At 41.0% G+C, this 13,513-nt stretch overlaps 2 protein-coding genes across 3 annotated transcripts in view; both read right to left on the reverse strand.

Annotated features, from left to right (window-relative positions):
- LOC145446217 (uncharacterized) overlaps positions 1 to 13,513 on the reverse strand; it is a 182,931-nt gene that overhangs the window by 99,025 nt on the left and 70,393 nt on the right. The window lies entirely within an intron of this gene.
- The window catches only part of LOC145446229 (somatostatin receptor type 5-like), a 146,802-nt gene that overhangs the window by 2,097 nt on the left and 131,192 nt on the right, over positions 1 to 13,513 (reverse strand). Inside the window, exons 2-9 of one of the 2 annotated variants that reach the window (XM_080324474.1) lie at positions 11,691 to 11,798; positions 8,711 to 8,879; positions 7,561 to 7,723; positions 7,209 to 7,424; positions 5,559 to 5,761; positions 5,077 to 5,221; positions 4,812 to 5,008; positions 4,355 to 4,460 (exon numbers count right to left, since the gene is read on the reverse strand). In XM_080324474.1, coding sequence (XP_080180600.1) covers positions 4,355 to 4,460; positions 4,812 to 5,008; positions 5,077 to 5,221; positions 5,559 to 5,761; positions 7,209 to 7,424; positions 7,561 to 7,723; positions 8,711 to 8,879; positions 11,691 to 11,715 — 1,224 coding nt within the window. In that variant the 5' untranslated portion in view covers positions 11,716 to 11,798. The remainder of the gene's footprint in view (positions 1 to 4,354; positions 4,461 to 4,811; positions 5,009 to 5,076; positions 5,222 to 5,558; positions 5,762 to 7,208; positions 7,425 to 7,560; positions 7,724 to 8,710; positions 8,880 to 11,690; positions 11,799 to 13,513) is intronic. The other variant, XM_080324473.1, reaches the window with a different exon arrangement.

A 13,513-nucleotide genomic window follows, 5' to 3' on the forward strand; every position in this document is an offset into this window, starting at 1 on the left:
AGCTCTGAGCGGGAAAGATGACCTTTTTTTTTAGTCAGCCGATCACAAAGTGGTAAAAGTTAACCGTTTTTTGAGAATTTCACTCCGGTTTTGCAAGTTGCAAATTTCTGAAAAAGTGTCCTCTTTTTTGATTTCCAAAATATGGTAAGCCTACATAATACGCGTGTTGCGGCGCTGTTAACCTCTGATGTGTGCCGATCACGTTTTTGCGTGCTTACTTAACTGTATGGGGACTCAATTATGATATCAAGAAGAGATTGCCTGCGCTATCACCGTATTCATAGTGACGCGCGGAGAAATCATGCTGGACCTAACGGCGAATGACTATAAGTCAGTGGTCGGGATCCTATGGCTCGCGCGCCATATATGGCTCTTTTGGGTATAACATATGGCTATTTGCCAAATATTCATTTCTGTACTGAATTGATCAATATCGCAGCGACTTGATGGTAAATTTTCATCACGGCCAAAATACCTATTCTCATGGCAGTATAAACATGTATTTGAGAGGCAAAGACAATGCCGTCTTCAGGTTTAGGGGCTCGGACCCCCTCTCTTCAAAATCATCAAATTTAAGTTACTGTCACGCCAGCGGCCAATATCACTCGCAAATTCCATGCGCCAGCATTGTTTGTGATATACTGAAGCCGAATCTCGGCACTTGTTAATTGGCACGCTAATGATTAGTTCTCTGATTGCGCCGTTTATTTCGTTGCCTGACATAACGACTACTCGTGCTGTTAAGATGTCTCTTCTGTAATAAACGTTTATCGTGTGGCGATATCGTTTCGTGGTGCAACAGGGAGTACAGGCTCTGTATCCTGGCGTGGTGGCAGCGATGGGATTCGAACCCACGCCATCGAAATGACTACTGACTCAAACCTCCTGGCGATGTATCCGAATCGAAATCATGAGTTGTGCGATACGTTGAGTCGAAGAGCACAGCAGATATGGCGCCACTCATTTCAAAACACAGTTTTCAAATACACATTGTCTTCCTGATCTACGGCGCGAAATGAACTGTTGTGGATGTGACATTCGCAATTGCAAACTCGAATTACAAACAACGCCATAGCTATCCACGTTACGTTTTCTCCACGTTCTGTGTAGTATAAAATTTATGCGTGTAGTGCAACGTTATGTTACCGCCGAATGCTTTGAGAATGGAGAAGTCGATAAGTATTTAGGGCGGAGATAATAAAGTTGGATTAGCAATAAAAGTCGATTATCGCGTTCGTCAAGATTTATCAACCCAGGATTAAGGAAACCGGTTGATCGCAGCGCATAAAATTAGTGTTAATTTCGTGATTTACCAAACCGGAACAAACCATAGAAACTATAGATAACTTGTTATCTATAAAAACTGCGTACCATTCCTACGCACAAATATTTCCGATAATGACCGTGCCGATTGTCTCCTCGGTAATAGCTTCACTAATTATGTACCAGCTATTGCAGAGCGATACCAATATTCTATAATCCATTTCTTAGCTGTACCGAACGAATTGGACACGACCTTCATTTCGCGATGATGATAATTCGACATATTACAGTGGCAGTGTCGCTATTAGCAGGCTGCTGTTTCATTCAACAAATTGACAACTGATGGCCTATAACGCGATTTGGCATTATGATGCAACAGATATCGCCACTTGATTGAAAACTCAGGACACCTCGACTAACCATCGGGCGTAACGTTTCCAACTTGATGAGTCGCGATTAGCAGTAGTTAATCACACGATTAGCAATATTCCGGATCAGCTAACTTTATTATCTCCGCCTGAGATGCGTCCCGATAAGCAGTTTTTAATCACATGATTAGCCTTCTCCCGGATCAGCTGACTTTATTATCTCCGCCCTTGGATTTTCGGAATCAGTGTGACAGTATAGATAACTAACCTACGGATAGATACGCAACACCCGTCGTCACGCTTGCTTGCCCGGAGGAAATCACTGCCCAGCAATCTGAACGCAACATAATTGCTAATATCACAGCTGACGACCCGCGTGCTTAAATTCAATAAAGTTGATCTCATTTGAAAGCTACTGTCGCACTGATTCCGAAAACATACATTAAAATCTACTCAGGGCAATGGAACCCCCTTGAAATACACCGCAAAGTCTGAAAATCGGCATTGTTCTGAACAATCGCAACCACGCAAGGGCCATTGTTATGGTCATTGTGATGTGTCGCTGCGATTGTTTAGAACAGGGGTTCTCAACTTCTCGTGTATAACGGGCCGCATTTTGCCATCAAAAGACGCAGCGGGCCGCAGAACGCTATTGCCATGTTTTTGTGGGCTAATATTAAATTTAGGCTACTGTACCCTTTTGCACCAGTAGTATAGTAGTATAGTTCAATTCATTTTTATGCATTCTAAAGCATTAATGGACAGCGTTCGTAAGTTTGCAATTGCTGTTTTTTGTGAGAATATGTATCTTCCAGCGGCGCAAGTAAATCCTTTCATGGAGCGTGCATTGCATGCATTGCCAAGTCGGTAAATGCACCTTCAAACCATTCCACAAGAGACAGAAACTCTCTGTCTCAATGCGTGAGCGAGAAAGTATAAATTACGGTCACTTTTTCGTTACAGAGGGCCATCACTTTGAGCTCTCAGTGATGCGAGAAGAAGACTTGTGTTCGGGTTCATTTCTGAGTAAACTAATTAACCCGTCTCCTTTCGTTCCCTGGCTGGAGCCCTGCACCAATAGTTATAGAAGTCAGCTTTGTCAAGTTGATGTTTATCGCTGGTCACATCCCCACGTTTTTCTTGCCAGCATTTCTGCTGCAAATATGTCCACTTTTATAAAATGCACCCAGAAAATTAGCTATGCAATGTCTGTGGAGTCGGTGGATTCGTCCAATGCTAAGCTAAAATAGTCTATGCGGCAACGTGTTTCAGAACATAATTTGTCATGTGATGTCGTCCCTGCTGCTAAGTTCCGGAAACAGCGAATATTCGCACAGTATGCTAAAGTTTTATTGAAATCACACCTTTTCAAGCAGATTTCTTGGGTATAGCAATATTCCAATGCATCTGCAACGTCGGCAATTTTAACACTGCCTCGAACTATGGATTGCTGGTCTTGACACCTAGCTATAGCAATGTTTTCTTTAAAGATCAATCAATATGTAGGCTAATCCAGAAGAAACTTTTGTGGCGTCGTTTTAAGCTTCTACGCGGTGCAATAAGAGAGCCAATAAGTAGCTAACTTAATATGTAATAATACTGTGCCAGTAGTAATTGCGTTCATGATGAAAGATGTCACGGGCCGCAAAATAAACGTTTGTGGGCCGCATGCGGCCCGCGGGCCGCGGGTTGAGAACCCCTGGTTTAGAACAACGCCGATTTTTAGAGTTTGAGGTGTATCTCAAGGGGGTTCCATTGCCCTGATTGGATTTTAATGTATATTTTCGGAATCAGTGCGACAGTAGCTTTCAAATAAGATCAACTTTATGGTATTTAAGCACGCGGGTCGTCAGCTAGAGGATTCGCAATTATGTTGCGTTCAGATTGCTGAGAAGAAATTCACTTCGGGTAAGCAAGCGTGACGACGGGTGTTGCGTATCTATCCGTAGGTTAGTTATCTATACTGACAGTCACATTCGATTAATATCAGTTATAATAAATTCTAAGCTACTTATACAAGGAATTGCGTTATCCTTGATGGAGGCTTGCCCCGTCTGCGTCTTACCTCTCGTTTCGAGCTTTATTTTCGAACAATAAATACCAGTTTTTACAGAGAAAATGTGGCGCACACGAGGAAACCCATGTAGTGAGTTCGAATTAGTGCTACGATTACGTCACGAATTTCTAATTGTGACGTAACAGTTGATTGGCATGTATGGCTCTTTGGGAGTTGAGATGGAAAAAATAGGGCCAATATGGCTCTTCGGGCAAAAAAGGTTCCCGACCACTGCTATAAGCAGTGCGCTCAGGGAAATATGTAGTATCGAAATAAAATAACGTGTTGGCAGGCCGACAGCCATTTTCCCGCACGATGCGTTGTTTCCATATATGTACGACCCGTGTGTACACCGCGCCAACGATTTTCGTCGCATGATTTCAGTTTTGAAAAAGAATTGTCATCATCACTTCGGCATTAACCGTCCAGCGAAAAACCGGACTGCTGTAACCGTTCAGATCGGATGTTAGTATCGCATGCGATGTCGTTATGCCTCTCGCGTCATAAATTCGTCAATTGATTTGCTTTCATTGAGGCTCATTGAAATCGGTCGAGAATTTCGTCATTGGGAATGAGACAGCTAATCCGAAAGAGTAAAGCTACTGACACCAATTTGGTATTTCCTTTGGTGTTTTAAAAGCAAATCAACTGAAAAATTTATACGCACTGTGCTCGACCGCTTCCTGCCGGATCCGAATCTGATCGTCGACGAGAATCTCTGACACTTTTTGAACGCAGAGGACAGCCGCCGTGGAAACCGCGTACTCAGTAAACTGCATGGAAATAGCGAATTATCATATAATCGTTGCTGAAGTTTCAATTCCGTTTCGGGGATACTTTCCATTGGTTGCCATCAATCACTACCATGTCATAGATATCATATGGTATATAGCTGATGCGTATATAAATTATAAGTATCAAACAACTTATTATCTCAGCACGTTCCCCTATGCCTAATTGTCAATACAGTGTCCACTCGGGATAAGCATATGCATGCATTCAGCGCAATAGGTTATGGCGTAAGAAGAGTATATTACTCATACATTTACTCCACAATAGGTATTGATGTAAATTGTGGGCCTACGAAACATACAAAGATCTACTATTGTAAAAATGAATCTCACCTGTAGAAATATGGATTCAGCGCACTGTTCAAATAAGTCAGCACCCGCACGAAGTTGGTCAGTTTCGTACATCCCGATTCAGACATGGGGAATCCTCGCACTTTGGCGAGCGTTACGACATACCAAGGCAGCCAAGAAACGATGAATAAGGTGACGAGCGCTAGCACCATCAACGTCACGCGTCGACGATATTGCCGCTGAAAAAAGAGGATTGGGTTGATTTGTGTACAACAGTTTAACAGATGTAATGCATTAATGATAATACCTTATTCGTGCATGCGGTTGTTGCAGTTCCCATCATGGTGTATAAAATCATTCCGTAAAATATGCAAATAAGCACAAACGGCAGAACTAGGAGAATGGATACGTTCAAATACAGCCAGGTCCGGTAACTCTGCGGCGAAGACGTTCTGGGGAGAAGAGAAGACTTTGAAATCTATGTACTTCGTAAATTATGTGATCGCCAGGGGTACGCAACCTTTTGGTTGAGTGTGCAAGATATGAACAACGTGGCAATGCCGTATTTCTGGTAAATCCGGTATCCGTCAAAATCAGGCATCGGTGTATGGATGTCATGACGTAGGCCTTTGTGATTATTATGGCTGTTGTGGAAGATTACGAAGAGCCATAACAATTTGAACTCATTCCGAATTCATAAAAGCATCATCATTGGTACTCGCGACTTCAACTTAAAAACATCGATAGGGGGTACTAGAAGTACACTCCGTCACGGTTCTTCCGGCTTACTTGCAAATATCATTTTCGGAATTCGCCAACTCATTCAGTAGTTTCAGAGTATTGGTGTTTTCATCGGTCATATTGTCTTGCATTTGGGTGAAAAAATTGAATAATTTGTCGTATTCTTCGGGTTCCAAGTAATTGGTGTACACGTTTTCTGGATTGCTTTCTTCTAGGAGGTATTCTGCACATTGGGTGTCGTTGTAGGACATCTACAAGAAATGGAATTCATTACTTGAAACTTACAACATCATTACAGCATATTTCCGGGGTACTCATAGTTACCTATTTTACACGTCCCCACAACTGTTTAAATTAATCGATTATACGGTATGCAGCCCATACCAATCCCAGAGTACGCCAGATCTTAACTAAAATCCTAAATAGATTTGAAAACCAAGCTGTCATATCAACGAAATGTTATTTGATGACTTTTTTGGCACATCAGCCAGGGTCCTAACGATCAGACCTTCTTCCATTTTAAATTTTAGCTTTAGGGTCACCGCGATAACGACAAATAATGAAGAAGGCAAGTAAACGATACTAATTTCGGTTTATATTCTGGCTAAATGCAGTGTTAGAATCTCGCACTAAATATGCAAGAAACATAAGATGGTCCTATGATAGTTGGTTGGAACTAAACGTGATTGACATTTAATACTTATGAGCAGGGTTGTAACCAAGTCACTAGGCTCCGAGTCACAAGTCAATCTCAAATTTATAGATTTGACTCGAGTCAAGTCGAGTCCTTTTTAATTCACCACCGATTCAAGTCCGAGTCCAAGCAGCGAGCAGAGGGTCGAGTCCGAGTCATAGTATTATGACTCGAGTCCGAGTCCAAGACATTGCGTTGACTGCTCAGTTTCGAATTAAAGTCTTGTTGAAACTACTTTTTATAACTCTGTTTGGCGATATCGAATGGTTCGCATTTAAAATATACTAATTCTTCTCACTTTTAACAGTTTCTGGTCGCATTTTCAAGTACTAGTGCCAATAGCTGAAATGCCAACAGTGTGGTTGTTTTACTATTCTTCGAAATTACAATGAAATGTCGGTCTTGGCCGTCTGAGACTCGAGTCATATGACTTGGTCCGTGTCATGCACAATGACTCGAGTCCAAGTCGAGTCAATTCACAGATTGACTCGAGTCGAGTCATTTCCGTATTTTGAGAAAATGACTCGAGTCAAGTCGAATCATCAAAAATCGTGACGCGAGTCGGACTCGAGTCATTTCAACCCTGTTTATGAGCCTACTAAATTTCGTGGACCAGTGTCGAGCCTTTCCTGCACTCAAAGGCGACTAGGGGGCGATTTTAACTTTCATGCTTTACTTCCAGATTCGGGTGTGAGTATAGTAGGTATAGTAGGTCTGTTTCCACCTATTTCACAGTACCAGCCATTATATTATTATTGCCAGTATGCGTCTAAGAATTTATACATTATCAAGTCAGCCTTCATCAATCAATGTGTCTCAATAGTATAATTTGGTGCTTCAAGATTTATGAAATAGTATTATACTATTCTCATAATCGTGACTGTTAATACGAAGACATTATTCACATCACAAAAGTATATGGGCGTTTTGACAAGGGGGCTGAACATGCGTTACGGTGTCTCTAACTCTACCCCAAAACAATGCTTCTATATCAAAAGGCTTACCCTATCGCATCTTTCTTGGTCAGTGAGAGGGAAATTGTAGGAGCATTCGTCGCACTGTGTCACGTGGCTGTAGAGGTACATCGGAACTGCCAAGCCGATGCTCACGAGCCAAGCAATCAGAGAAATCAGTGCCGCACTGTCGAGCCTGCGTAGCACATTCGACCATCGCGAAACCCCTGAACTCGTAACGGCCACGAATCTGTCGAAGCTCATAATCTGAAACACCAACAGAAGTGGTTGTAGACTTACAGCATGTGGCAGAAAGAATAAATTTGTTACTGCTGACACACCGCCCATCACTTAGTTGCGTAAGTGCAAAGTTCAGGCGATTATATCAATACTATAGGCTCACCGTGAGGAATAGAATGCTTGCATAGTAGTTCACCATCAAAATTCCTTCTTTTGCTTTACAAAGACTTGCTGGAAAATACCATTTCCCCGCCATCTCTTCCGCTGCTCCAAACGGGAGCATGAGCAGAAACAGAGTATCAGCCAGCGCTAATTGCAGGACGTACCTACGATGAGCGAGAAATGTTTATCGGTTAACCGAGAATCCCACCAACTTTACATATAGGTGACGAGATAGCGCAATGATATAGGCCCAATCCGCGGCTGCACCACCAATGGGTGCGGGTCCGAGTCCGACCGAGGTCGACTTCAGAATTCCTATACCTAAGTGTTGGAGGTTTATCCAGGCTCCTCCTCGCCACTTCATCCGCGTAAGTGGTGTCTTACAAAAAGCCTAGAAGTGGGCCGTGCGTCGGCAGTTACGGGAAAAAAATGAAGAATATCGGTCTGGTGTAAATGACAAACACCATGAATACCACAAAACAAAGTTAACAAACGTACGTATTGCCTGATCTTTGCAGTTGTTTCATCATTGATTTGGAAATCTCTGTTCATAAGCATGTATTCGTTATCTATCTATTGTAAGCTACCGGGAAAGAATTTGGCTACAGTCCAAGTTTCTAGAATCTAATCTAGATGACAAAGCAGGTGATACGGATTACATAATAATCGAACATCCTGAGTAGCCTACCGAAGGCAATTAAGCTATCAGTAACTGGCGTTATTTAGTATTATACACGTTGTGCCTATTGCCCACATAGATAATGAACTCCAACAACATGACTGTATTGTAGGGTTGTTCAAAAATAACTTTTTTCCGGATTCCGGGTTGCAAAACAAATTTGACTCAATTCCAACTAGTAGAAGCGGAGTTAATTGAGTTTTTCGTTGAATTCTCGGATTATCCACCAATCCGGGAAAAACTCAAATAACTCCGTCTCTACTAGTTGGAATTGAGTCAAATTTGTTGTGCATCGCTTTTGAAGACAACTCAACAATTTCATGGGATTGACATAAAAATTCGAATTTTTTTTGAATGTTTCCTAATAAATAAAAAATTTAAATTGGCTCTGCGGCGACATGTTAAATTCATGTATTCGCACATCAAGCACGATACATAAACTTCTCACGCCATAATTGTATCTAAATCTTACCAATTTGAAACAGATTTCCGGTATTCTTGGAGAACGAGGATCACAAAAAACACGATGGCATTCCCCAAAATACCGACTACTACAACCAAGCTCATAAAGGTCGCCATGGCGACGTCAGGTATCTGATTTGCCGCGCAGGGATTGTGCCCAACAGGGTCGCCAAAGCCACCTGGAAAAAAATCAGGAATTATACTTCATGATTTCTCGATGGGAGAATAGCGAATTAAGTCAACGACATAGCATACACGACAAAGTGTACCGGCCTCACTCTCTCGCAATTCTATCTATTCTGTGACGGAATTAGCGCCCGACATATACCAGGCGAATTCTGAACCAAAACCATTATAGCCGATATAAGATATTTTTGACGATATCGCCGATATTTTCTGCATATATCAAAATGTGACATTTTAAATTTGAACAACACGAAACGGTCTGGATGTCGCTTCTCAAAAACGTTGGTGTTTTAAATATACAGGATATTAGGAATCAAGAAATTGTCAAGTGTATGCAATAGTTGCGTTGCAGTCCCGAGATGTTCAACGAATTCTTCACTTCGTAAGTTAAAGCGCATAAGTCCAACACACATACGTCCCGTCGTCCAATTTCCTGGAGCGTGTGACTGTTCGGCTCACGCTGGTGTTCGGTATGCGAGGCATGAGAATTCAGAGGTTCGTGCTCGCAAAAGAACCTTTTAGTTTCTACCCTGTGACCATTTTTGTGGAGTGCCAGGATTTTCCATTAAACCTAATATCTATGATCAAATTCCTTGGATTTCAACTTATACTATGCTCCAACCCATCGTATCCCGCAATAATTGACTTCAACATCAAACTTAGTGGAATCTGGTAGCATCATAAAATTATACCGGTTTTTGAGTGCTTGATATATCATGTGTTTTGGTTGTGAATAACAAAATGGCATGATTCCATGTTCCAGCACCTCTGATGAGACTGAAAATGGTACAGTTAGGTCCATGTTGCTGAATAAGGACTAGATTTGGAAGATTCTCTGATTGCTCCCATAACAGCGACTGCGAGCAAGGGACCCCTTACGGACAATGTTCCCTCTAATTTTTGACGAGTCCGCGCACACTCGCCAACTCACTGCGCAGACCCTTGGAAAACAGTACGTAACGTCTAAACAAAAAGGTCATCACTCCGAATTTTTTGTGCGCAACTCGGATTTTCTGTGCGCAGAGACCGTGTCAGCACTGCGCATACGCGCATGTGCGCAGCTTAGAGGGAACATTGCTTACGGACTAGTTATAAATTCCTGTGAATCGATATGACATGCTGTTGCGGTCTCCATTTTGTTATGAGTGAGATCCTACGAATTGCAACAATCGTATTATTCCAATACCTGAGTGTTGGAGGTTTACCTAGGCTCCTCCTCGCCACCTCATCCGCGTAAGCGGTGTCTTACAAAAAGCCTAGAGGTGGGCCGTGCTATAAGTCGGCAGTTACGGAGAATAATGAACAATATCTGCCTGGTGTGAATGACCATAGTAGTCGACAAACACCATGAATACCACAAACAAACAAACGTCCAAAATCCCTCTTTGATATCATTATAGACATGGGCGTGGACAGAGAGGCAAGATATGGTTTCCAATGCAACTCTGCATCGAAACTCACTGTGACGTCACTGACGTTTTGATATTAGAATACTATTTAATCATTCAAGTGTTGAAGTATTGTATTCATTTACGGAGTGTTTGGAATTGAAAATGTGACGCCATTTGACGTCATAGATTCGTGTTTACACGAACCACAACCTTTCAGATGTTCACACCATCCCTTGACGATGACCGATTACCATATGATCAGCATGAACTACAAGAGAACTCAACGCTCTATTAAGTGTGACGGGCCACGTCTATGGAACAGTGACAAAATACAAGCAGATGCTGCTATAGTCTGCTCTTGAGTTTTCCGGACCACGATGAAACACATCGATTACGTCTAACGACTCATACCACTTCATTTTATTTACACGTCCTTTTTTATGTTATCTTTTGTTAGTTTTCATTAACTGTGCATATCTATTATTTACATACTCATTGATTAATATCTGTAGGCCAAGAGGGTGTTTGATGGAAATACTATATTCCACGTCGTTTCGACTCATTTCTCTCTTTTCACTGTATCACAAGTTTGCGGTATTTTCACCTAGTGAAAATTGTAATAAAATATGATAACGATGATGATAACTTCGAATCAGTGGCAGCAATTTGAGAAATATACCGCACACTCCTATAAACTTCATGTATTTAAAAGCAAACTTAAAGTGAGTAAGAAGCCAGTACCAGTCTGACGTATTCGGAAGACATCATTTGTCAGCAGACAATGCTGTGATAGTGTCGATAAGCTGTATTTCAGCGTACTACGTCATTCTGCGATGAATGGTGGTGTTTCAGTGCGTGCAAGCAACGTCGTTCGTGAAATATAGCATATCAATAAAATTTCATTCGTGGTTTCATGTAACATACTTGATAAGTCCATTGCGTTAATACAATTCTACATATATTGCTCGGTTATATCGGACATATAGGTCTTCCCTTTTATCATTATTATTATTACACACGGTATTACAGTGACGCTTATCGCCGTTTAGGTTTAGGATTCAAGATTTTATAGTCCGCGTACAAATGCTCCTAGTATAAAGGCTGTAGACCGCACACTGAACCACAACTCTAAAAATTTTAAGCTCTATTGATATATGTGATCATTCCAAGATTTGTATGGAACACAGAAAACTTTGAAGCAGCATTACATATAGCTTATCTGCTTGCCGCCAAGTCGAACTTCTACCGCAGTTGATCCTGATAGTTAAGACTACAAAGCAAATACTGCAAATGTATATATTTTGTTTGCGCGCCGTCCACGAACGCCGCAGGGATGAAAACAAGAAAGATAGTGGCTCTCATAACTTTTCTGCGCACAAAGATGTAATCATAATTAGCATTTCGATATGTTACCTGCTGGAAACAGATCTTCCATCATCTCTGCTCGTGGATATATCCTGGCCTGAGGATAATATATTTATTGAAAATACTTGATGCAGGGCTAAACTAATGTAAAGATCCCTGTAAACATAACGGAAGATATCTGTTCGTAAAACAAGATACTGTAGAAAACTCGAACTATACCATTCATAGAACTTATTCTTTCCTGCGAACTGTTTGTTTAAATATATCTATGGCCTTTTCTAACCGTTCCATTGAATATATACTGAGAGTTGCGCAAATAACCATCATCGGTTGAAAGCGCCACTATTTTCCATAATGATAATAATAATAAACTCCATAACAACTATATTATTATCATATGGTAATCCTGATCCTGTTTTATCGGTGCCCCCTTAAACCTGTGCCACATTCCATGTCCACGCAAAACCCTGTGACTGAATCTGATGTGTCGACCTGTTTTCGTCTACATTTGTACTCCGACAACTTCCACGAATCTACGCTTAGCGTACATCTTCGAAAAGCCCTTTTTTTCTTCTTGTGAAAGATTGATAACTTTTTTGTCACGTCGGGCCGAAATCGTTAAGCTTATTTGGCAGCACTAATTTTTCGACGTTAGGTAATGTCACGATGTATGTAATCTCAATAATCAATACAAAATATGTTGAGAATAGCATATCCATATACAAAGGATATTTGCTATAACATTGTGCTGTACTAAGAAATTATGATTTATATATCACTTCTTTGCGATGGTGTACATCATGAACTTGAGTACCCAAGTACCAAGTACTTGTCGAAAACCAATCCACCGCGGCCCAAACCTTTCCAAAATCAAACATAATATGATAAATTTGTGAAGTTACTACAGTTCTTTTAGGCATTCCTCATGGCACACATGTATTGTATATATACGTGATGTGGTAACAAAACGATTTGTAAAAAATTTCAAGACCTCACGAACTCAAATCTGGTCCAAATAGCTACCGTCGTCGAAATGACCTTTGTGCAATCCATCGTGCAGACGCGAAGTGTATTGCTGGTTGCTGTATTTCGGTATGGGTATGGAAATGGATTTCTCTACACGCCGTCATCGACTCAAAATATCAGAGAACTCGTGTTTTTAGGATTTCTCCATTATTCTATATAGGGCTATCTCTACTGTCAAGAGACTGCGAGGCTATTGTGTTTGATAGTAGAAGGCTACTAGGGGGATTTTATTTATTATCTTTTTCATTAGAGACGGACTTGTCTGTCTACCAATGTCCCCTTGACTAAATGTACTCCAAGTTATACGCGCACTATTTTTGGTGGAAATGTCATCATATTCACGGTAGTCAAAGCGCATTGAGGTTACGGATATCCTCACTTCAATATAAATAAAATGACGTTTTCGAACAATTTCGGACGCAATTTCGGTGGTCGGCGAGCGTATGCGTCCATTTTTTCGCGATTTACACCTCATGACATTTGTGTTGTAATCGTCAAACAAACATAAATCAACAAAAAGCAGCCTATACCGGGGAGTATCAAAAATTCAGATTCTAGACATTTCATCTGGTCGTTCGTGGACATCGATCACACAAGTCGTATCGTCGAATAAGTATGTATCAATGCGAATGACTCAATATCAATACAAATTGACGTAACGAGTTTCAATTCTACTCGGCTACGTTTATAGCTGATGATGATTGTAAAATTATACTTATAATCACTTTTGCACTGTGATGACGCTAAACCAAAATATTCATAGTTTTCCGGTTATGCTACAATTTAGCAATTTCCTGAAATGACCGCACAATATTAAAGAGTTCTTCTTCCGAAAGTTTGTAATC

Source organism: Botryllus schlosseri, chromosome 9 (assembly GCF_051294905.1).
Source record: "Botryllus schlosseri isolate E-star chromosome 9, Bs_hap1, whole genome shotgun sequence".
NCBI classification, from domain to species: Eukaryota; Metazoa; Chordata; class Ascidiacea; order Stolidobranchia; family Styelidae; genus Botryllus; species Botryllus schlosseri.